Below are 22,677 nucleotides of genomic sequence, written 5' to 3'. Positions count from 1 at the left end.
CAATCTGGAATGTGCCTGCAGGGGATGTATTTCTTTCAAGAAAGAAAGAATTCCACACAACAAAACAAAAAAACTGTTACTGAGGGAGCAGCAATCTCTCTGCCCTTCAGCCAACCCCAGAGGAGATGCTGCGTGTTTTATCAGCTTTTTCAGCCTTACTGGGTGCTGCAGCAATGACTTTCTAGATGCACCCCAGTAGAGCAAAGATCCTGGTGCAGCGGGGGCTGCCATTCATGGTTTCCCAAAGACAGAGAAAAATCTGAAAGGCAGTGCTCCGTTTAATCCCAGTTATGAGAGTCTTGGTCACATCTGAGTTCTTCAGTGATTCCTGATCCTAAAAAATATCCAATGCTATAAAATAAAATTTTGCAGTGGCTTCTGGTACTAACAGGGAAAGTGAAGCCAGTCCTCTTACATTGTGTTCCCACCAGGGAAGTCCTGAGTTCTGCAGAGTCCTTTGAAAGTGCTGAAGGAACGAGCGCACGCTGAGATACCACTGGAGAGCAAAGCTTTGAACAGTGAAACACAGACTAAGTGGTAACGAAGAAAAGGGACACACATTCTAGGTACCAGCTTAAGTGTAAAGCCCGTATCCAAAGCGGGTGTATGCTCCCAGGCATTTCAGCTAATTTGAAGGCTGAAATTAATTCTGAGTGTAATGAGAACTGCAATTCACCCAGCACCTTTGCAAGGCCTTTACAAAGTAGGTTTTTACTGTACATTCCTAGTTAGAGTCCCCAGCAAGGACAATTCCTCCTCACAGAGATAATGCCGGCTCTGCAAAACAGTTTTCTGCACAGAAGTCAGCTGCTGAATGCGCACAGGGTGTCCCAGCACAGGGTGTCCCAGCCAGGCTACCTGCCAGAGCAGCGCAGCGGGGCCGGTGTGCCCTCTAAGGAGGAATGGGGAACAGCAGCCAGTAAATTTCTCTTCCCTCCTTCCCAAATGCCAGGTCCCAGATGAGGAGCAGCTTGCCCAAGTGTCCAGCCCTGTTAGTTTTAAACAGCCCTTTCATGGAGGCAAAACCAGCTCCTCCGGATGGAAACTGCTTCCGCAGCTGCTGCTTCCAGGGTGGGGAATAGTTGTTCTCTATCTTGCCTGGGGCTCAGAGAAGCGTCTTTACCCTTAACGAGCTCTTGCCACCCCATTATCCACATTGTGCTCTTGTATATGGGGTCTTGTTCAACCTCCTGTCTGTTTATCTCCTGAAGAGATGAACCCTTGGTTCTACCTCAGGCAACACAAAGGGGGGGTCTAAGAGCAGCAGCACTGATGCGGAGCCTGCATGCAGGAGTTGCAGAGGCTGTTGCAAGGCAACCATCTCTCTGGTGGGTATCTACCACAGCTTTACTGTGCTCAGCCTCCTTCTCAAGTGTTTCCTTTGCTCCTGTGAATGCAAAGCCATCACTCCTGCACAGACGGCCACATCTGTGAGCCTTCTAGTGATTAACAAGTTACACTCTGGCCTTGCACGTACTCCCAGGGAGGACTGTCCCTGCCAGACCCCACATGCTGTGTGGTCCTCTGCATTTGATTACATTCATTAGTATTCATATTTGCTTGTAAATCTACGGGGCCTGTAATTCTGAAAATGGATTTTATCTAACTCTGTCAACTAGGAGAACATAAAACACTAGTTAACTTTGGGAGGCAAGATGGAGCTCCCATCAATAGAACAGCTACTCGTACAGCAATAATTCACAAACTGAATTAATTGCACCTGCATGTTGTCTGACTTACGTGAGCTAAGTGGAGGGAGAGAAGCAACAAAGGATAGAGGTGAGTAAGCACAGCCTGCAACTTAGCTGTAGCTCTTCCTTCCTTCACTGCCTGCAGGATTTCCTCCATGCCAAGCAAAATAGGAACTGCTCTCAACATCTGTATCCTGCTGCAGAGAGAAGCCTGGACAGCAGAGAAAAAGGGGTGAGATGTCATTGCCTCTTTGCAGATCATGTTTAATTCTGCATTATTTTCTATCATCACTGTATCAACCTTCACTCCTGGTGCTGACATCAAGTATTTGTCCCTCATATTTTTCCTCTCCCCAATAGCACCATGACCGCCCTTAGGGTCATACTATAGTATGAAAGCTAGAGGAACCTGGAAGGTGCAGGGAACATCTACCCTGAGTGCCCTGCACCTGGCAGTTACCCTGAAATCCGCAGCATTAATTATCTCTATTTCAGCCAAGGCTGCCTTCCTGCTGAGCTGGGCCAAGCGAGACTACTGAGAAGTGGGTTCAGGTCCACAGAACTCACGTTTTCAGTCACATCAGCAGGATTACACGTCCCCATGGAGCTGAGTAAGGACAAGGTGTTCATACTGGCTGCAAGAAGAACCGACAGGTAGCCAGGTTTCATGCCTACAACCAAGATACTTGATCTACCTCTCGCAGCAAAAAGCAGGAATTTAATACATCTTCTGGAGACATGGGGATATTTAATCTGCAGGACCAGGAGAAAGGTGAAGGACAGCAATGTGAGATGCGTTCCAGTAAGAGCAAGGACTCTCTGCTCATGAGACTCATATCTCAGCATAAGCAAATTGCTATTCCACCTACTAATGGGTTTAATCAGCAGCACACACTCCTGCCCAGGGGAAATCATTAAAGGTGTTACAAGTGCATCCTTTGGGTGGGAGGATACGTGGAGGGGGGAAGAATTTGCGCATTCACATACAGGAGTTTTACACAGCGGAAGATGCACGTCCAAAGTGACATGGGATTCAGCATCCTCAGCAGCACAGAACACTGACGCACCAGGTGCTTTGGAGCAGTCACAGAAAAGCCCGGTTCTAATTGTATTATCCCAGTGCCGCCCTAACTGGCACTTGCGCAACGTCCATTTGCTCCCCCTGCTTCCCTCAGCACATCCTCCAGCTGCCTCCTCCTTCCCCCCAACCATCCCTCTCCCGTTTAGATCCCCCCCTACCACCTCCCCTTCCCAAAACCACAACAGCAAACACGATGCCGAGATGGCTTTGCCCGCTGGGTGCCATCCCACCTCTCACCTGCCTTGCCTGTTCACACGTGGGCAGCGCCCGGCATCGCCACGGAGGAGCGGGTGGCTGTGCCGGACAGGACCCGGGCGTGGGAACGTACAGATCCACCTCCTCCAGAGATGCTGTTTGTGCTGCCCTCGTGCCCAGAAGCACCAGGCACCCACTGCTTTGGGTTCTGTACAGACGTGCAGGGAGACAACTCCTGGCATGGAAAACTTCCAGCCCAAGCAAGAACAAGGCAGAACATGCAGGGGACTGGAACAGAACAAAGCGCAGGGCCAGGGTGGAGGCAGGCGGTAACAGTGAGAGTTTGCTGAGGGTATTTTGCAGGCTTCAAAGCTATGGAAAAAAAAATATCACATGAAATGAAAATAAAAAGACTTTTAGCAAAACACCTCCTTGAGTACAGAACTTACATTCAGTAAGTTCAATATGAAAGGTTTTCCCACTCGTATGCAAGATTTCATATACATGTGAAAAATGTGCTTAGAATCCAGTGTTTTATGTGAACCTGTAAAGAAATAATCCTCAAGCAACGTAGCTTTGTGCTTGGTGCGTGAAAACCTGTAAACTACGCATTGGCTGAATGAGAACACTGGGCTGATTTTCACTAGTCTGGCATGAGAGGAACAAACACATTAATACAGACAATGTATTTTTTGATGACTTTTTTTGACTCTTTTGATGACTTAAGATGTTATTATCCAAAAAGACCCCACGCTGGGAAGCATTAGAGAGCAATTCTTCATGTCTCCACAGCTCGTCGCTCTCTCACTCCACAACACTAGAGATCTCCCAGCCCCGGCACAGGGAGGCAGAGCTGGATACGGGCTGGACACTCTGCTACAGGAACAGGAGGATGGAATTAATTCCACTGCTCTGCTCCACCACGGACCCCTTGGTTTGTCCAGGTGGCTCCAGGTGACAAACGGGAGCCACTCGGTCCCCAAATACAAACTTACCCTGCCTGAGCTTCCCTCCACCCTCTGAAGTTACACAAAGCACAAGTACAACCTGAGAGCAGAAAGAGCAGAATTTTTAAATCAGCATAGGTTTATCGAGTCCAAACTGTTTAAAGTTAAAGTTTATTTGTATTCTTTGTAGGAATATCAATAAAAGACCTCAAATGTATCTATATCTGTACATATTACAAGAACCTTCAAAAATTATTCACAGAACAAAAATAAATCTTCTTTAGAACAAACCCAGGCAATGAAATGCAGAAATGGATCTCAGAGACCAAACAGTCCAGTGCTACTAGCATAAAAATACGGCTTGAAAAACAAGTTTATTACTTTTTAAGGTGTATTTTGTTGAAATAAAAAATAAATTATTTAGAGCTATCATTGTAAAACAGTTCCGTGTAGTAACACTCTTATTAAGGCCCTTGAGACAGAAAATCTATTTTTTACAGGTAGGATTCCTGGCAGGCATGATCTGTAATAACACGCTCACTCTCCTGGGAGTTACCTTACTGTGGAGAAGGAAATACCTAAAAGCATCAGCCTAAATGTCACCCTTTTTGCTCTGTCAGACCCAGCTGGATACCTGTGGCTGACCACACTAATCACTGATGTAAATACAGTTAATGGTTCACCTTGGACAGGATTTGTTCTCCAGGAATGACACAAAGTTGTGCAGAACACAAACGAAATTCATACATACGGGGTGACCTTAGCAGGTCAGTATTGCTGACACATCCCATGGGCACTGCTGGAAAACTGACGGGCTTCAAGCGTTGAGTTTTCAGGTGAAGTTAAAAGCAGGTGGGTTTAAACAAGCATTAAAACATGACATTAATATATCATGTGGAAAAAAAAAAACCTGAGCCAACCCAAAGCAAATGCAAGAACATAAAATAAACCCCATTTCTTGAATGATTTATTAGACAGGTACAGAATTTATTACTGGATACACCCCACATTCTCTAGATAACATACACATCCCTTTCTGGGCTCCCCTGGACCCCCTGCTTAGAGTTATTCCACTGGAAAGGAATGCTGCAAAACGTGTAGCTGTATGAACCTGTGCTTTTAGGCATAGCTGCCCATTTCTATAATGCTCATAATCAGATTTCGCACTATTTACTTCTCTCGTTGCTGCAGAAACCCACCGGCTACTAGTCTTAAACCAAAAGCGATCCGGCCCAGTTAGGGCTCTTCCGCCAAAGCAGACAGACCTTTTGGCTGCCACGTGGTTTAGTGCCACTTGAATTTTATCAGACCGGACAAAATGGAAGCTGGCATTTTCACATATTGTCAGCTTGAAGCGGCTTAACATTTCTCTAGAAAGCTGCTTGGTAACAAACCAGGAGAGACAGCTGCCTGCAGAACTCCAGAGTGCGACGTTTTGTTCCACAGCTAATCAATTTTAGTCTTGCAGCGTTGTGAGTCCGCAACCTTCACCCCCTTTGGGGTCGACAGGCTGCTCCTCCGCTGCAGTTAGAGTTCAGTTTGCACTTTAGGGCAGAAACTGAAATACAGGAACAACCATCCCAGCAACAAGCTGTGAGGACAATACCGATGGGTCAGGCTCTTTTCGAATAGCAACTTTTCCTACTACAAGCTTAAGAAATACACAGGTAGAAGGTACACTATTAGACCTCGCCAAAATTTATCCACCTTGGGGCAGGTATTACTTCCCCTCTAAAAACCAGGGCTGAAATGTCGCTCTTACTGCATTTCTCTGCAGAAACCAAAGTGGACACCTCGGAGTCTTCCTCAGCAAACCAAACGGCTCAGCCAGAGATCTTTGATAGATAACCAGAAAGCTGGGGAGCTCCAGTGAAATGCATTTCCCAAATTAATGCTAGACAAACGCTACCAGAATGATGTATCTGTTTCTGCCTTGTTCTAGTCAATGTATTCCTACCACCGCTTGCTCTCATGGCTCAGTCACAGAACACCTATTTGCACTGGGTAGTAAGTGAGCAATGCACATGCCTGTCTGAAAATGCTACTTTTGGGAACACATTTCCCACGATGTGGCTGTGTAATTACAGTATGCAGCAAAGGGGAGATGCAGATCACACAAAAACACTCAGCAAAAGGGGGTTGCAAAGGTTTCTTGTAAAAGAGAGCACTACTCACAAGACGGATTAATACAAACTCAATAGACTGCCTGTGGCTGTGATACATGGAGGAAGAAGGAAAAGAGAAGGAACTTAAAGGCACAGTTTGAGGAAGAAAATATCGGAGGTCAGCAACGACCCAGAGCTGGAAGACAGTTTGGAAAGTATGGAAAAGACACCACTAGTGAGCAAACGCAGAGCACAGCGCCGGGAGCGTCAGGCAGCGCTCGCTTGGCAACAATACACCAAGAACAAGGCAGCGATGATGCTGCTCTGCCCCTGGTACCCAGTCACCTTCCAGATGCCAGAGCAGCTTTGATCTGAAAGAGCTAAGCATTACATACAGATCCCAGCTCGCTGCAGACAACTCTCCTCTAGGTGCGAATTCACAGCCAAGGGAGATTCATCTGCATTTTTCTTACACGCCCTACAGTGCAGATGTGGCCTCTGTATTTATGCACAGTTAGTAACCTGACATGACTTGTGTTTAACTGAAGCATCACAACACAATAATCAGGCAGAACAGTTAACATAATGCACTCGGTCACAGGCTGCGTTTGCCCACAGAGGTGAGATCAATTCATTTCCAACAAGCAAACAAACATGACAACAGACACTGAATTTGGGTCCTCAGTATTGCCAGTCCCTCATGTTCCAGGCAACACAGGCCGCTTTCAGCAGGTCGAGAAATTGGCTTAGAAATGCCTACATTTTTAATGTGATATAATTTTAGGGATTCAGAAACTAAGGCCAGAAAGGATTATCAGATCTGACCATACCATGGGCGACACCATTTCAGCCTCATACCCCCACAGCCACCTCAGTAACTCCTTCCGAGTTGCATCCTGAACACATCCCACATGGAGGCACCTTCTCGAGGCTTTGTCTCATTTTTAAGTCAACTTTTCCAATTTCTAATTCCTACAACATGCTTGAACGGTTAATCACAATCAGTGTCACCAGTACATTTCTGTAATTCAAAATTTCAATGGCTGTTGTGATAATTTTGTTTACTTTTGAGAGTTTGGCGGCTAGAAATGTATACCAAAAAGTGAAAGTGAAGCTTCATGCATCATTACTTGAGTCTGGAATGTAGGGATTTAAAAAACCCTCAGACTACATATTGTGGCATTTGATGAAATAATGAGAATTGACAATACTGTGTCATTTATTGAGAATATCTTACGGTTTGCAAATGTCATTATCTTCCACAAGAAGGTCACTTTGTAATTATATACGCATTCACATACAGCCTGTAAGTATGCGACTATGAAATGCAATGGAAAGTCACTGGAGATGCAAGCTTACTCAAAACTCCTTAAGAAATATCTGTTGTGGACAGAACTTAAAAAAAAAAACAAAACCACACCTTTAAAGTATCCAAAGAAAGGCAAATTTCTGTGGAAACAGAAGATGTTTAAACACAAAGGTGCAGGAAGCATCTTTCATTGGAATTGACTGGCTATGCTAGTGGCTGAAACAGTGAAATTGAACGAGAGATAAAAATACAGGAATCCTCTAGGAAAAAGGAGAGGTTGCATACGGAGTTCTGCTTTGCTGCGGGTCGCCCTTTCCTCAGAGCGTTCACCTGGCTGCTCCTGATGGAGAGCAGAGCACGAATTCAGGGTGCGGAAAGTGGGCAGCGGATAGAAATTTCTTTAAAAAAAGTATTTACAGGTCTGTAAATTCTCCAAACAGAAAATATAAAACTGCATTAGAACTGGGGTAAAAAAGAAAGAATCCTACCTTGAAAAACTGCAGATTCCTTCTGTCTGTTTGCTGGAAAGTCTGACTGTGTACAAACGGAAAGGAAACAAGCTGGTTGCTCCAAGTCTTTCCCTTGTTCAAAAAGACTGACCATTTTTTGCCGGAGTCGCACCAAAAGTAGGTACCAGGATCCAGCAAGAGCCAATTTTCTTGCTAAAATGTTTGCTACCGAGTTTGCATTCAGTTAAAGAACAGCTAGAGGGGAATAAAACCAGCAGATGAGTTTTCTTACAGAATTCATTTCACTACGATTTCACTCCACTCATGTACTTGTATCAGTCAGCCCGATATACGCAGCTGCTGTCTAACTGCTCATCTCTCTCTCACCCACAACACACATGCACTCACACTCCCCTCTTCCTCCTCCAAGGACTGCAGTGCTTTCAACAAGAGAAAAAAAATAATAACAATAATAAAAATAGCAATAATTAAAAAAATCTACAGTATTCACTTCCTTTTGGTATATTACATCGGCATTTTCTGTACATGACCCAAGAGCTCTCTCTATTTACACAGTGATATGGAAGGACTTGTTCCCGGGAGCCCGGTTCTCCTGGCCTTGAGTGGGGAATTAAAGCCCACCTTTCCGAGTTCTTCGTTCTCTTTTCCATTTTATTAGCAGCATTATGTAAACCTGTAAGGGGCAGGGGGGGCTATTTTGAAAGGTTTCTCGAGTCTGCTCCCTCTTGCCCTTCTCCTGGGGAGCTGGCCGGCAGCATCCGCCCGGTTAGCAGCTGCTGTTTTTGAATTCCCCGTTCTCCGTGATGGAAAGCTTGGTGGGGTTGGTGGGGGAGATGCCATTGCGGACTTGCATGCTGTAGCGCTCCTTCACCTGCGTCAGCGCGCTCATCAGCCGCGTGTTGGCAGAGTCCAGCGACACGATCCGCTTCTCCTGCAACAGACACCCCGCAAAGTCAGAGCTCCTCCGCGAACGCGACGCCTTAGCCCCACAAGCCTGCTTTTTGGGGAGCTTCCAGGGCTGCGACAGCATCTTCGGGTGGTTTCTAGGCAGAGGCAGCTGGGCTAATGCTCTCTGGTAAGATGGGGTGTCTGCCTCTTTCTGTTTTCTCGGGGTGACGCGGCCCCCGTGTGCCACGGGTTTGTCACACGCCGGCCTGGCCCTCCTGGCCTTTTTGTGTGATGGGAAGTGACAGTGAGTCAAAGGCACGTTGCTGAACAGATCTAATCACGGTGGTTTTATCCAGGCAGCCTCCCACCGAGGCAGATGGAAATGTGGTTATTTTGCCACAGGGGGGTCTGGGCAGGGGGGAGCGGGAAGGGTGTTAATAACAATAGCCAATTTATTATTATTTTTTAAAAAATATATTAGAAAAACAGAAACAGGCAGCAGAAAATAAAAGTGGTGGAGGTTTCATCTGGCAGAGAAAAGTGCAAGTGGTATCTAACGGCCATTGTCTCTGTATTTTGGATGGAGTGTGCTTGGAATAAACTCATGGTATGCTTGAAATAAATAAATTAAAAAAAAGCAGATAATGGCAGCCTGCAGTCACCAGCAGGAGTGAGGGTGCAACAGCAACATAGAGAAGAAGCAGCCAGAAGCTACAACTAAGGGATTATTTGAGGTGAAGGGGAAGAGGGGGAGATGCCATGGACAGAACACAAAGAACAAACACTGAACACACTGCTCCTAGACCCATTCCAGCTCAGAGGGGCTCCCAGGCGCCGCCAAATCCAGGGGTCCCACAGCCCTGTTTCGATCCTGCTGGCACAGGAGCCTCCACTTTTAGCAGAACGCTAAAGGATGTGTACCCAATTTATAAAAACTAAAAACCCCATCAACAGAACCCAGCCTGCTACCGGCTAGATTACCTGCAGCGGGACACAGTGCTGCAGGGTCAAGCCAAAGAGTTGTTGGCGCAATTGGAAATGGCAATTTTTGTCTTCCCTCAAAAAATGCAGCCACACAAAGCAGCAACAGAGATGGCAACAGGTAAATACGCTCTCCATGCTACCCGCTGATTGGCTTTTTTTCTTTGGGAAGGAAAAAAATGTCTAATTTACTAGAATGAAAAAAAGCTGCATGCAGGAACTCTTCCCAGTCCAGCCCGTTGAGGAACAAAATGGAAGGAAAAATGATGCACAGAAGGCACAAACATTAAGGGATAGTTCAGACATAGGGCTCAGGAGACCTCAGTGCTACAACAGCCCCTTGAGATGCTGATCCCAGCACATCAGCTGTGCGGTACATCCGTAACCAAGCCATGTTTGCTTTTCTCAGTGGGCTTTTCCACAGGGGCATTAGGGTGCAAAAAAACAAAGCAGAATTTAAGTCCTGCTTGTACGACAGCCCTGAAGAGACCGAGCTCTGTGTAGCAGAGCAAATGGATGAGGAGGCACGAGAAATCAGCAAAGCAGGCTATAGCCTGCCCCAGCACCTGCCCCGATCCAGCCAATGTAAGCAAGAGCGGATAATGAAGGAGTTAAAGGCTTCAGCCTTTCCGCCCCTGCTGAAATACATTTTGCAAAACACAATTGCCTTAGCAGAAATGTGTTCTTCAGCATGTTAAAGCTCCTCCTCCTTGGACTAAATTTCACTTGGAATATATAATTCAAAATTGCTTTCCAAAGAGTTAAAAATGAAAAGCGGGTTATTTTCTGGCGCTGGGGAGTGCTCACTATGCCAGTTTGCAAAACAGCTGGAAATCTAAACCTGGACAATCAATCTTTAAAGCATGAGCTTGGTGAGTAGAGGCATGTTCTCACTCAAAGGAAAACGCAGTCTAACAAACAAGTCTCTAACCCAGGTGAATCGGGCACAGGGAGTGGGGGGAGCTGGAATGGGTAGGAGGTCAGTGCACTGGGCCAGGACTGGGTACTGCTCAGCTAAAGAACTGATTGGGTTTACTTGCCTGTTTGAATTATCTCATCCCCATTTATGACCTGTAATTTAACACAGCGGAGATGTCACTTGCGGTAGCAACTGGGCCAGAACTCTTTGCAGCTCAGCTGCTCCTGGGAGAGGGTTTATCCAGCCCCAGCCCCTGCTTGGGCGGGGAGGCCTGGAGCCAGGTTGAACAGCAGGTACCCCGAGAGCAAGGCTGTCCCGGGGCACCAGTGCAGGCTGGGGTGCTGCACCTGACCACAGTTTAAAAGAGCAAATCCTGAAAAGCATCTCATGGTCATGTAGCTAAGCCCAGGTTACTGCTGTTTCCTGGCAGCCATTTAACTCTTCAAACAGGTGTGATAAGCAAGGTTTCAACTCCAGTCCATAAATCTCACTTAAAAAAAGACCCCCTTCTTTCCTAGCCGCTGCTATATCCCTTTGCCAAATGAACGACAGACTGAGAAAAATCTTCCAAGCTGAATTCAGAGGGATTTGCTACAGAACCCAGCAAACACTTGGGCTCCTCTGGTGTGTCTGTCCCGAATCTTTCACTGGTTTCTTCTTCTGCTCAGGTGCCCAAGAAGGGGCAATGACAACGAAGCTGCCCCCACGAGCTGGCTGACGCTGGAGCAGTTAAGGTTTGCTGATGACCTTGCTTACCCAAGCAGCTACCAGCACTTCAGAAGAAAAGAAGTGTCAGATTAAAAAAACAGAATCATTAATGCTACTGTTTTGATGTTGTTTTTTCAACCATTTCCACTGCAGGTGATAAGTGGTGCATAATTTGATCAAGTGCGATCAAGAACCAGCCCTGAGAGTCTGAGGCCTTCATGAGCCAGCAGCCATCCCCTCTGCCAGCTGGTGACACCAAGGGGTCAGACTGGTCCAGTCCCGCCTTGTTGGGCCATAACCCCACACCTGGGCTGAGAGGTGGCACAGACAGGTGACAAAGGGAAGGACAAGTTTCTTATATTCTGTCACAATCTCCCAAATCCTCCCCTCCAAAAAAAATCACTTTTAATGAGTTTGCTCAGTGCCCCCTTCACCTTCTCGAGGCAGATGAAAAAGGTGTCACCCACTCCAAAAACCAGGCTGCTGCTTGGATAAGCTGCCATTCCACCTGTGTGTCACAGCAAGATGCCCTGACGGTGCTCATCCCCCAAAATGGCCCAGCACATTCAACTTCTACTCCAGCTTCCACCTGCCCTACTCCTTGATCAAACTGGAGGTTGCTGTACTGTTCCCCCATCACCAGGAAAATCAAATCCAGTGACTGACTACATTCCTGTTCATTCTCCAGCACTGCACTCTCCCACTTGGCATTTTGAGTGGAAGTCTTCACGGAAAGGATTTAATCTCAAGCTGCATCTAGAAAGGGTGACTACACTGGTGTCTCCATGTAGAGCATCATAGTGAAAAACTATGTTGGGTGTAACTCCAGTGGGATTTTCTTTTTATTCTGCAAGGCTAGGTAACAGAAGTGCCATGGCATAGTACACAAGTGATTTATTCAGATTAGAAGGCAGGGATCCAAAAATCCAGCTTTCATGAACAACTTTCCTGAACAACTGTGGGAAAATGGGCAGAGGCAGCAGCAAAAAAACCCAGAACTTTTCAAATTACCAAAAAGGAATCTGCTATAAATATGCTCCTAGTGTTACCCGGCTTTTAAAAACACAGCTTTTTTTTTCTGCTTTATGTTTTCCCTTGAGTTCCATGTGAGCTCAAACATCTCTATTATTACTGGCCATTCAACATGAAAAAAAATGGCCAGGGTATGCCCTTCTGTGCTTGCTTATGCCTGTATTCTAATACACCAGAACCACCTTTAATGATGTTCAACTGAGGCTTTCCTGCCTTGCCCTGCTGCTCCGTGTGTAGGGAAACAACGTTCTGAAGTAACCTGGGTTATTCCCGAAACAGGTCATTTGAAGATTATCTATTAAGGCAAGTTGACAGTTGGAACTACTGAAAAGCCCACAAGCAGGAAAGATGTCCTCCACATGGAAATATCACACACGTAACATGGCAGGCAGATATCAAACCAGTCTCGGGTTCTGTTGTTCAAGCTTTGCTCTCTGGGATCAGCACAGACACAGAAGAAAAGCTGAAATGATCCCACACAAAACACCCACATGCATCGCCCACCACCGGGTCCCACTTTCCACACCCAACTGGTGTTGAGTGAGGCAAAGCACTGCAGCTTTGTGGCAGAGCGGGCATTTCTCCAGGACTGACGGGGACAGTCAGATGGGGTGAAATGCCACACATGACATTATACAGGGCAATGCTCCATTGCAAGCATTCTCTTTTCTTGACTCGAACGTTCAAAGCCATGCTTTTAGCTTGCATAGCTGAGATGCATGCACATGGCAATTAAACTATGCTGGTATGAAGCACAGCTCTTCCAGAGTTCCCAGGCCCACACTCGGAATGATGTCTACACAAGGCACCACTATTCCTTTTCCTCCCTTGGGATCTCACAAAGTAGAAGAGGTTTTGGAGAAGCAGTCAGTCCTGTGATTTGTTGTCAGGCTTTCTCAAAGCCTAGTGTCAGACAATTCTCTCCTAAAAGGCATTAAGTTACATATGCAACACCATGGGCCAATACTGGCTCGGGAGGCAAACACTGGGGCAGGAGGACAGGGGAAAATAATGGGTTCTATGCACAGAACACTTGGTTCTTCGAGATCCTGAGCTCCTTACCTGTGCATCAATAATTTTCTGCTTTGCATCGATGACAGCTTGCATCTCTGCATGATCCTTCTTCAACTCCTCTTCAACTGCCATGAGCCTGATGAGCAAAGAGAGGTACAAATCAGGACAGTTAAATGCTATTCCAGATTGTTTCAGGTACTCTGGCCTGTTGGTTTCATTTCTCTGATTGTCCTGGCTCTGCAAGAGAAGAATTCTGCTATACTTAGAAAAGCTTATCTATCCATCTGACACTCCCAATTGCCTAACCATGTTATCCTCAAAACGGACCTTGCAAAAAACACAACTGCTCTGAAAAGCTACTGCCTTGAGTATGGATTCCAAACAAATCAAAAAGACTTGTTATAAGTACAACAGAGACCAAGGTTAAAAATTCCTCAGTCTTTTCCTCCACTCTTCTGGCAATCTGAGGCAAGTTTACGCACCTGCAGCTCCATTTCTTCATCTCTAAGGCAGGATGGTATCGGTCCAGATATGTCAAGAAGCCCATGCAAGTACCTTCTTTAGTGTCAAAGAGAACACACGATGCAGGGGAGCTGCTTGTCCTACACAGTCCCAAACTTTCCAAAGCCTCACCTGCTGATGATGCTTTTCATCTGGCTGTCCTTCTCCTCCTGTTGCCTGCGCAGTCGCTCCTCACTGTCTTCCAGCCTAGACTTGTATTCCATCAACAGCTTCTGCATTTGCTGCTCTTGCACCAGGAGCCGCTGCTCGTACTCCTCCAGCCGGCGACTTGACACCTTCAGGCGCTCCTTCAGCTTCGCTATCTCCTGCTCATACTGCAGGCGGAAGGAAGGAGGGAAAGAATCAGGTGCAACGGAAAAAGAAAGATATCAGATCACTACAAGCTTCTGCTGATGTTCAGAGAAGGACGTTTGTTTTTTTTTTCATGAAAAATAAATTGATAGAAGAAAATGACAAGCAAACAACTGTGGACAACCACATACGAGGAGCATGTGGGTTCCCACTGAGCACTAAGGTATTCCCACACTGCAGGATTTCATTCTGTAGCACAGTTTTAGGACTCAGAGGGCTCTGACGTGGCTCCTCAGCCCTGACCAGTAACATCCCCAGCTACTCCAGACTCAAGGAGTTCCCAGCCAAAAGCTGCTGAAAGCACTTAACAACAAAAATGTTCTGGGGTGACCCAACTTACAAAACAAATCAGAATGAGACCCAAATAACTCATTCTTCAGGACCTAATCAAGGCATGAAACCATGTGTGAAGACAGAGCAAATAATTCACTACAGAGCAGCACTTGTAAGATTACTTGGCTGAGGTTTTGTTCTTCTACTTACTGTCCCTGTGGATAATAACGGCTGCAATGGTGCAGTGAATCTCAACATGTTCTGCTTTGGTTTGGATTCATTCACTTTTCCTAATAAAACCTTTGTTCCTGCTTCTTGTCCATCAAATGTCCTCCTCCTACCCGCTCCTTGCTCTCTCAAAATAGCAAACGTCTTAGTAAACCTCATAACTGTAGCAACATATAGATATAACTGTATTTGGAATAACGGTATCTACACCTGAAAATAAATATGCTTAAAAAAAATCATGGACATTTCTGTGTAGCCCAGAAACACTGTACCACCTAGACAAGAGGCATTTGACTCATGTAAAGCCCAAGACAAAAATCTGAGTGCAACTACTGATGAAGATTGAATTGCATTTCCAGATCTTACACAATCACTTAGCACATCCTAAGCTATACTCAATCAGGTTAACAATCTTTCTTTTTTTTTAAATGAAGTTTAATGATCAATTTGCAAGCATAGAATAATGGCATTATGCTGCAGCTGTAGTGTTGTCATAAAAAATAATGACTTGAGCAGGATGTAATACACTGAGGCAGTGACTCACAATACAAGTGCCAAGTGCCTGTCATGTACAAACCCTCAGCTGTGTGAGTTTGCACCCATTTCACATGCTACAGCCTGCACGTGGGTTAATCTACAGCACAGGATCCTCCAGATCTGTGTGCCAGCACGTACAGCAGGACGTTATGCTGATACAACCCGTGTTTGACTCTGTCACATAGCATCTGAAAGCCATTCTGAGCTCAGCTGTAGGGTGGACAGGACTCGAGGCAGCCACACACAAAATAAAATCTACCTTCTCAGCATGCTTGACTTCATCTGGATTCTGCTCTGCGTCCTCCTCTACTTCTTCATATTGTCCATTATTGAGAACCCAGGCAGCTGTCCTTTCCACTGGTGACATTGTGGCAGAGTCCACAGGCGACTGAACCTGGAGCAGAGACACCTGTGAGCATTTTAAGAGAAACTACATCCAAATCTGCTCTAAAATCCACTTTATTTGGAGGAGAAAAATGACCATGAAACCGCCAGTTTCAAAGAATCCCCCAAATCTCTTGCAGAGATCCTTCATCCTCCCTTGGCTTTGGACCCACAACACTTACTTGAGTCCCTCTAAAAGCAACGTACTTAGGAAATTTTCTTTCCTGTCTAAGCAAGCTTCTCTCTGGGAAAGTTCTTGTTTCCAAATCCTGTTCGCATCCCCCCTTTCCCCTTTGCCAGATTTTCGGTGAGGCTTTCTCAACCTGTGATTTCTCTCACAAAGAAAACAGAGCGACAAAGCTTCACTCGCAGCCTGTTCAGGTAAGACAAATTGGTTTATTTGGAGTGCTGAGGAGCTGAAGGTGGAGCAGCTTTCTCAGCCAGGCCACAGACAGACTTTGCAATGGAGGATGGGGCTGCGTGGCTTGGATACGAGATGGCACGGCGGTACTTCCAAGAGGTGTAACATTACCACGTCGTGCCTATCAGATTTAAATGGCCTGTCACAGCAGATACACCCAGACGAGGCTGTGAGAGGAATCCAGGGCCAGCAGTGTTTACTAGAAGTGAAAAACCTCATCAGAGGCTATCTTCTCTTTAAGGGAAGCTGAAAAGGAAGCCAAGAAAAGAAACAAGAAACCCTCTGCCCTGCTGGGGAAAACACGGCTTGCTACAAATTCCAAGCAATTTTCATGGACAAAGGCAAGTTTATAAGCACAGGAATTAGCATAATTACCCCTGAAAGAGCAACACTGTCTTAACTTTCTGAGAAATGCAAAAGATCAACCTCCCCCCATCCCAACTGCAGCTTCTTTTTGTGCTCAAGCAGCTCTTCAGCTCACTGCCTTGCTTCAGAATTGTACCAAAGAAATGTGCTCCATGGCAGGGGGATTTTGAAGTCTTAATTTCAGCAAAGAGCTGTTTTTGGGGGAATAACAGCTTCTTTACATGAGTCTTGTTCACAAGGACAGGGCTGGTGAGCGCTGCATATGTGCTATCCTGAGCAGTGATGAGGACTCCAGCACTGGAAAACACCTCAGCAAGGATGGGTATAAAGGCCGAGGAAAGGAGTAGGAATTAGGCAAAAATCCCTGGATTTAGGCAGGAAGGAAATCTTCACAGCAGAAAATCTAACAGTCCCTTTCAAGTGTTGCATGACAGCCTGGCAAAGCTCTTTAGTTAGATTTCTCTTTTTTTTTAATGGTATTCGCTATGAGGCCATTGCAAGGGAGACTATGGACTGTGAGTGGCTCTGCCACCAACAGGCTCTTCTCACAGGTAAATACTTTGGCTCTAAGAACTGCTGGAGGAATTAGGAACAAGTAGTTCACTGGCACTCTGGAGGACTAAGCAGAAGGTGGCTATAAAGTACATCACCAGCCTTGTAACAGGCTGGTGATCACCAGCAAACCTTGCCAAACAGCCTTGCAAACTGCAGGGCAGGATATTTTCAGCAGCCAAACTCAGAAAGCCTAGAAAGACCAAGCGGATGGCGAGCACTTCACATGCTAATGGGTTATGAGTTACACTCTCACAAAGGGAAAAAAAGAAAAAGCCTGCTAGGAATGTGTATTAATTCCCCTCTTTGCTTCTCTTCCAGAGAAACACGCTGACATTTCTGTTCCCACCTACTTACTAAATGGAAATGGAAGTCAAAAACTGACCTCTCGCAGCAAACAAAGGGCCTAGCTCTATATTCAGAAACAAATGGGACTTTAGAGAAGAGAATCTAATAATTATAACGCCCACAAAGCATGCCTAGAAAGAACATACCCAGCTTGTCTCCTCTTCTTCTTTTTTTTTTTAATTAAATAAGAACAGAATTCCACAACACAATTTGCGATTAAAAGGACGCAATGGAATTTGCCACAAAAAAATTCTGGCCCCTCGATTTGGCATAAAGAACAAACTCATTTCTCTGAATAAAGTAGAAGCAAGTACTCTAATGAACCCAGTGGAAACAATTACTATGCAAAGTAGAGTGCAAAAATAAGTAGATGCACATCACCTACAAGAGGAGGGAAGGAGACTGCCCTGGAGCCAGTCATAGCCGCTGGCATCTCTCATGTTGAATGTAGAAAGTAACCGAAGAGAAGTGTGAGACAGGCACTTGGATGCTCAACAAGCAAAAGTAACTGATTTACATGGGGGCAGTCGAGTAATCAGCAATTCCAGATGAGAAGAGCAGATGAGGTTGCCTGAGAACTGCAAAGAGTTTATCCTTCAAATTTAACCTTGTTACTGACCTAAAAATGTCCTACCTCCTGTATTCAATATGCTTTACCCATCAACACCTCTATGCCCAAATGTAAAACAGACACTCCAAAGGCAGACACAGACATATGAACTTCAAATAATAGGCAATTATTTTTTTGTTGTTACTAACTTGGAGTATTAAGCTTTGCTTTGTGATTCAGTGTTTCTGATCTCCTTGTATTTTAATGAACTTGAGGTATCAAAGTAGTTTTGAAGCCCTGATGGCTCCTGGGTTCCCAAGCATCATCCAGATTTTCCTCCTTTTGTCTGGAACATTCAGGAGCTTGGCAAGTTTGGCACCAACAGGGATACCAGTAAAACCCTTGGCAGAGCAGGACCTCACGCTGGCAACTAAATTCTCCTGCCAGCTTTACCTGACAAGCCAAAAGCCTTCCCGTGCCATGACCATGTCTTCACCAGTGCTTCTGCCACCAGGAGGACCATAACCTCCTGCTCCTTGCAGGTGTAGCATCACCAGCAGCCTGGGGCAGCCTCAACATCAGGGGCTGCGATATTCCGGAGGGCAAGTCCTCACTCGTGCCTGTGTGCAGAGCAGAATCCTTTCCAGAAGGTCTCGTGGAAAGCGGGAGCTTAAAAAATTTCCTTCTACACTAGGTAAGGTAAATCAAACATGACCATGTTTACCCTCACAGTGACCAGAGAAGAAAACACTGAACCCCAAGGAATAGCTCAGGTATTGCCTTCAAGAGCTTCACCCTGCCAAGCTGATCAGTCTGTATGCACTAAACGACATTTCTAAAACCCACCAGCTTCCCTCTGACCTGCAGACTGACACATTTTCTACCTTTGCTGTAGTGCCAAACATTTAAATACTTATCTCTTTAACATTTAACTAATTTAGGAAAGTATTCTCATACACAGCAAATCACAACAGGACTCTTTTTTAAGGTAAAGGAATGTTGGCTTTTTGACAGCAAATTCTTGATTTAGAGACGCCTAAAAACAACTGATAAAGTGCATTAGGAGTGGGTACAAATAAGCATTCCTTTCCAGAAAGTGTTTGCATTATTCATAGTTCGGGCTGATTAATGGAAAAGCACTATTTATTTGGGGACCAGCAATAGATAGTTGCATCATGGTGAAATATAGATTTCTCCACACTTAGGACAACTGTACTTATTATTTTGGCAGCAGTTTATCCTATGATATTTTATCTTTGTTTTTTTTTCTCTGTTTTCAAGGTAGCTACGCTTTTAAATTAGCACCACAGGGCAAATACATTCTCAGGTGGCCAGAATTGGAGCAAAGCTGCTTCTGTTTTTTTTTTTTCCACTTGGGGAAATTTTCAAGCTTGCTTTCTTTCAGCAGGCTTGCTGCTACCTTAGGAAAAGCATTTAAAAAAAAATCAGTAGAAAAGCATTCAAAAATCATAGATAAGCTAGGCTTGGTGAGCTTGTAAGGGTAACAAACACGACAATTCCTTATGTTTGCTACTGGCCACTTGCTTAAGTGCTCTTGATGCAACTCAAAGGTCAAAGAGCTTGGAAGGTCAGTGCAGCAATCAGCCAAACATGAAGGCAGAAAGCTCTGGGAGAAAGGCTTTCCTTACCTGCTGCGTTTGTTGCCTCTGGATCGCCCTCACCTTTGGGACAGGGCTCTCTCTGGAGGACGAGGATTGCTGCCGGGACCGGCTCCCGTTCTGCAGGGGCTCGGTCACCACGGCCCCCGACACTCCCGACATGCTGCCCGTGCTCCGCAGGGACGCGCTGTGCGGCAGCGACTGCGGCGCTTTGGCCCTGGCGCCCAGCCCGCCCTGGTCCATTTTGCGGATCTGTGCTTGGCTGCTGCTGTTCTGGCGGGGCAGTGCAATGGGGACGTGCTTGTCGGGGACCGTGTGGCGTCGGGAGAAGTCCTCGCTCTGCGTGCTGCGTTTGGTGAAATCCTCCATGCTGCTGTTGCTGGGCCCGCTCAGTTTGAAGTCTTCGCTGTTGCTTCGGCTCCGGGAGCTGGCGGTGCTCAGGTTCTCCAAGCTGGAGTCCACGGAGGCCTTCGGCATCGGCGGGGTTGGGTTGTTGAGATGGTAAACCGGGTTCTGGAATGACAGGGGCTGGAGGCTGCCCTGTTGGTTCAAAGCGGGGTGCAGTGGCCTTCTCACCTGGGGAGCACTTTGGGGTGTGCTCTGAGTTTCCCACAGCTGTTTGATGTTTGCCACTTGCGTGATAGAGAGCTGGCTGCCAGCCAAGCGCAAAGGCACATCGTGCATCATGGAAGCATGGTCACTGTGAGGCGTGTGGGGATCTTGGAGGTCCATGAGAGAGATGCTACGTCCATTGGGCAAGATGCTTTCCCTTTCGTCCTTATCTGAGTAAGTCATGCTCTGGGTGGATGCCTGCTGAACCAGCAGTAAAGTCTTGCCCCTAAAATATCCATCTACGTTTTCCGGGGTTGGAGACTTCAGCTTATGCAAGTCACTGTGGAGTGAAAAGGAATTTGGTTAATTTTTAAGCAGCCAAGACCCTGAGAGATCTGTCCCAGAGAAGTCTTTCTACCTCACTTAATTTCACTTAAATGAAAGCTTCAAGGAACCAGATTTCCTTTTATGAGCTCTTTCTGTTCAAGTCAGAACACACTCTTCTTTAATTACAACTTATCTTTGAGAATTACATTTGATTCAAGAAGTGCTTCATCTTTATTTTTTTTTCACAGGTGAAATGCAAATAATTTCCACCAAATCCTCCCCCTTTAGACACTTTTGTCTCCAGTTCAGATCCCACTTAACCCTTGGTCAACAGTATGGATTGGGGGGGGGGGGTTCCTGAAGGTTCCACAGGAGTCATGTGAAGGCTCCTGCAGATCTAGATGTTAGCTCAGGGGGCAGACACTTCCACTTGATAAACTGTCCCTCATACCTGACAGCACAAAAACTACCCTGAGACCACAGTATCCAAGCTCTTTGGCAGTTCTGCCATGCTACAGCTTTTTGCATCAGATTAACAGCTATTACAGTGTGATAAATGCTGCACTAAACAGAGGAGGGACTATTTTTACTGTTCCATTGGTAGCAAGTTCCACCTACAGCCCAGTTTTTTCATTAGCAGTAAATAAGCAGCCTGATGGCCAGAAGGAAACATTACGGCTGACTGTGCATCCGGACACTCAGACTGGCAGTAAATTGCAAAACTGGTTTTTAGCAGCTGAAGTCATTGACTCCCAGAGACACGTTTGAGTCATGAGTAAGTCAAAAGCTTCAGGTCTCCAGTGCCACCTCGTGCACCCTCTTACTGGGACTGTGTATCCCCAACTCCTAAGGTTGCTCAGGGCAGGCAGTTCAGGCAGTGAGGTGCTCAACTCTTAACAGGCTTAACAACCCCCTTATCCCACATCTTCTGGCTCTTACGTACCCATCAGTGGGGTCCTCAAATATCTTCTGAAGCCCTGAGGAGAGACTGCCACTGACGTTTGGACTAGAGCTGTGCTCCGTGAAACGCCTCAGCTGCTGCTGTATCGGCGTAGGGTTGGTCATTGATTTGGTGATATCGGCAAGAATACGAGGAAGAGGTCCCAGTTTTGCCACGGTCGCCTGTAGGAAGGAATTTTCACCCTAATTGGACAACAAGCACCGCGACATCCGCCAGTTTTGTTTTTGTTTTTGTTTGTTTTTGATAACGATGCACAGAGGCGGAGGGGTGGAGGTGGAAGGAAGGAGGGTGGGTGGTTGTGTGCGGGTGTGCCAGGACCGTAATGCAGTGTTACGGAGCAGCGTAACCACGGCGATGAGATGGATGGAGGAGACGAAACGGGGTGCAGCAGACATTGAGGAAAGAAAAGGAAATAGAAAAGAAATTAGGATTGACCCCCAAAAATAAAAATCATGCTCAATAAAACAAAATTATTGCCATTCCAATGCAAAACTATCATGCAAAGCAAACTAAGATCAGGGTGGGTGAGGACAATGTGAAAACTATGGTATCTACTCATGAAAGGGCATTCAAAGACTACAGATTCAGCTAGTGGGGGGAACTTTCCAGGCAGAGGGTGTCATGTGGTAAAGGAGATGCATGCCAACAGACAAGGGGATGTGGCATTCAAGGGGATCATGAGAGAATTGCAAGGGTTGAGGGAGATGGGGAAAGGGAAGGTTTTCATTTCTTAAGCCTTTTGCTTCTGGCATCCTACACTGATGCCATCTCCTGTAGCATTCTGTTATCAAAAGTTAAGGCACTCTTCCCTACTTAAACGTGACAAATAACTGCATGAAAACATCAGTCATCCTCATCCCAACATTATCACATTAGCCTGGGATTAAATGTGTAGCTTCTTGTTCAGTTACATGTTGGCCAGGCCTAGGAGAAGAGCAGCTGACCTTCCAGCAAGGAAGGCTGCTGGTTCAGGCTCCTCATCCTTCTCGCCTCTTTGGGTCACTGCTGGTTATATCATGTACAGGGCATCTTCAGGCTCCTGGGACCACAGCAAGAAGGTGAAAGTGCTGGAGGCTTTTAAGAAAGTAAAACTCCGCTACAAAGACAGTGCTCTTTTCAAAGATATCCTTATTTTCCTGTAAGCAGGTATTCGGTCAGCTTGGCTCCAGAGAAAGGTCTCTTTACAGACACTTTTCGTGTGGCACTTCTGTGTCTATTAAAATCTCTGAGGTGACTTTTCTCATCCTTTCCCAGTCATTGCCTACAGTAAAGCGCTATTGCAATGTAACTTTACCCCTTAATTCTCATTTTAGCAAAGCACTATACCAGCTCCCAAGGGCCTGTTA

The 22,677-nt window shown here is 46.0% G+C and overlaps 1 protein-coding gene across 9 annotated transcripts in view; it reads right to left on the bottom strand.

Annotated features, from left to right (window-relative positions):
• Nucleotides 1–4,066: 4,066 nt before the first annotated feature.
• The window catches only part of RASAL2 (RAS protein activator like 2), a 179,952-nt gene continuing 161,341 nt past the window's right edge, over nucleotides 4,067–22,677 (bottom strand). For 7 of the 9 annotated variants that reach the window (XM_082053681.1, XM_082053684.1, XM_082053683.1 and 4 more), the window contains 6 exons: nucleotides 21,314–21,513; nucleotides 19,522–20,383; nucleotides 15,511–15,645; nucleotides 13,974–14,176; nucleotides 13,389–13,476; nucleotides 4,067–8,729 (listed from right to left, as the gene is read on the bottom strand). In XM_082053681.1, coding sequence (XP_081909807.1) covers nucleotides 8,565–8,729; nucleotides 13,389–13,476; nucleotides 13,974–14,176; nucleotides 15,511–15,645; nucleotides 19,522–20,383; nucleotides 21,314–21,513 — 1,653 coding nt within the window. In that variant the 3' untranslated portion in view covers nucleotides 4,067–8,564. The remainder of the gene's footprint in view (nucleotides 8,730–13,388; nucleotides 13,477–13,973; nucleotides 14,177–15,510; nucleotides 15,646–19,521; nucleotides 20,384–21,313; nucleotides 21,514–22,677) is intronic. The other 2 variants (XM_082053682.1, XM_082053680.1) reach the window with 1 other exon arrangement.

The sequence above is a fragment of the Streptopelia decaocto genome, assembly GCF_964273445.1.
Source record: "Streptopelia decaocto genome assembly, chromosome: 5".
NCBI lineage: Eukaryota > Metazoa > Chordata > Aves > Columbiformes > Columbidae > Streptopelia > Streptopelia decaocto.
The sequence above is the reverse complement of the archived record's forward strand: the minus strand, read 5'-3'. Positions and strand labels throughout refer to the sequence as shown.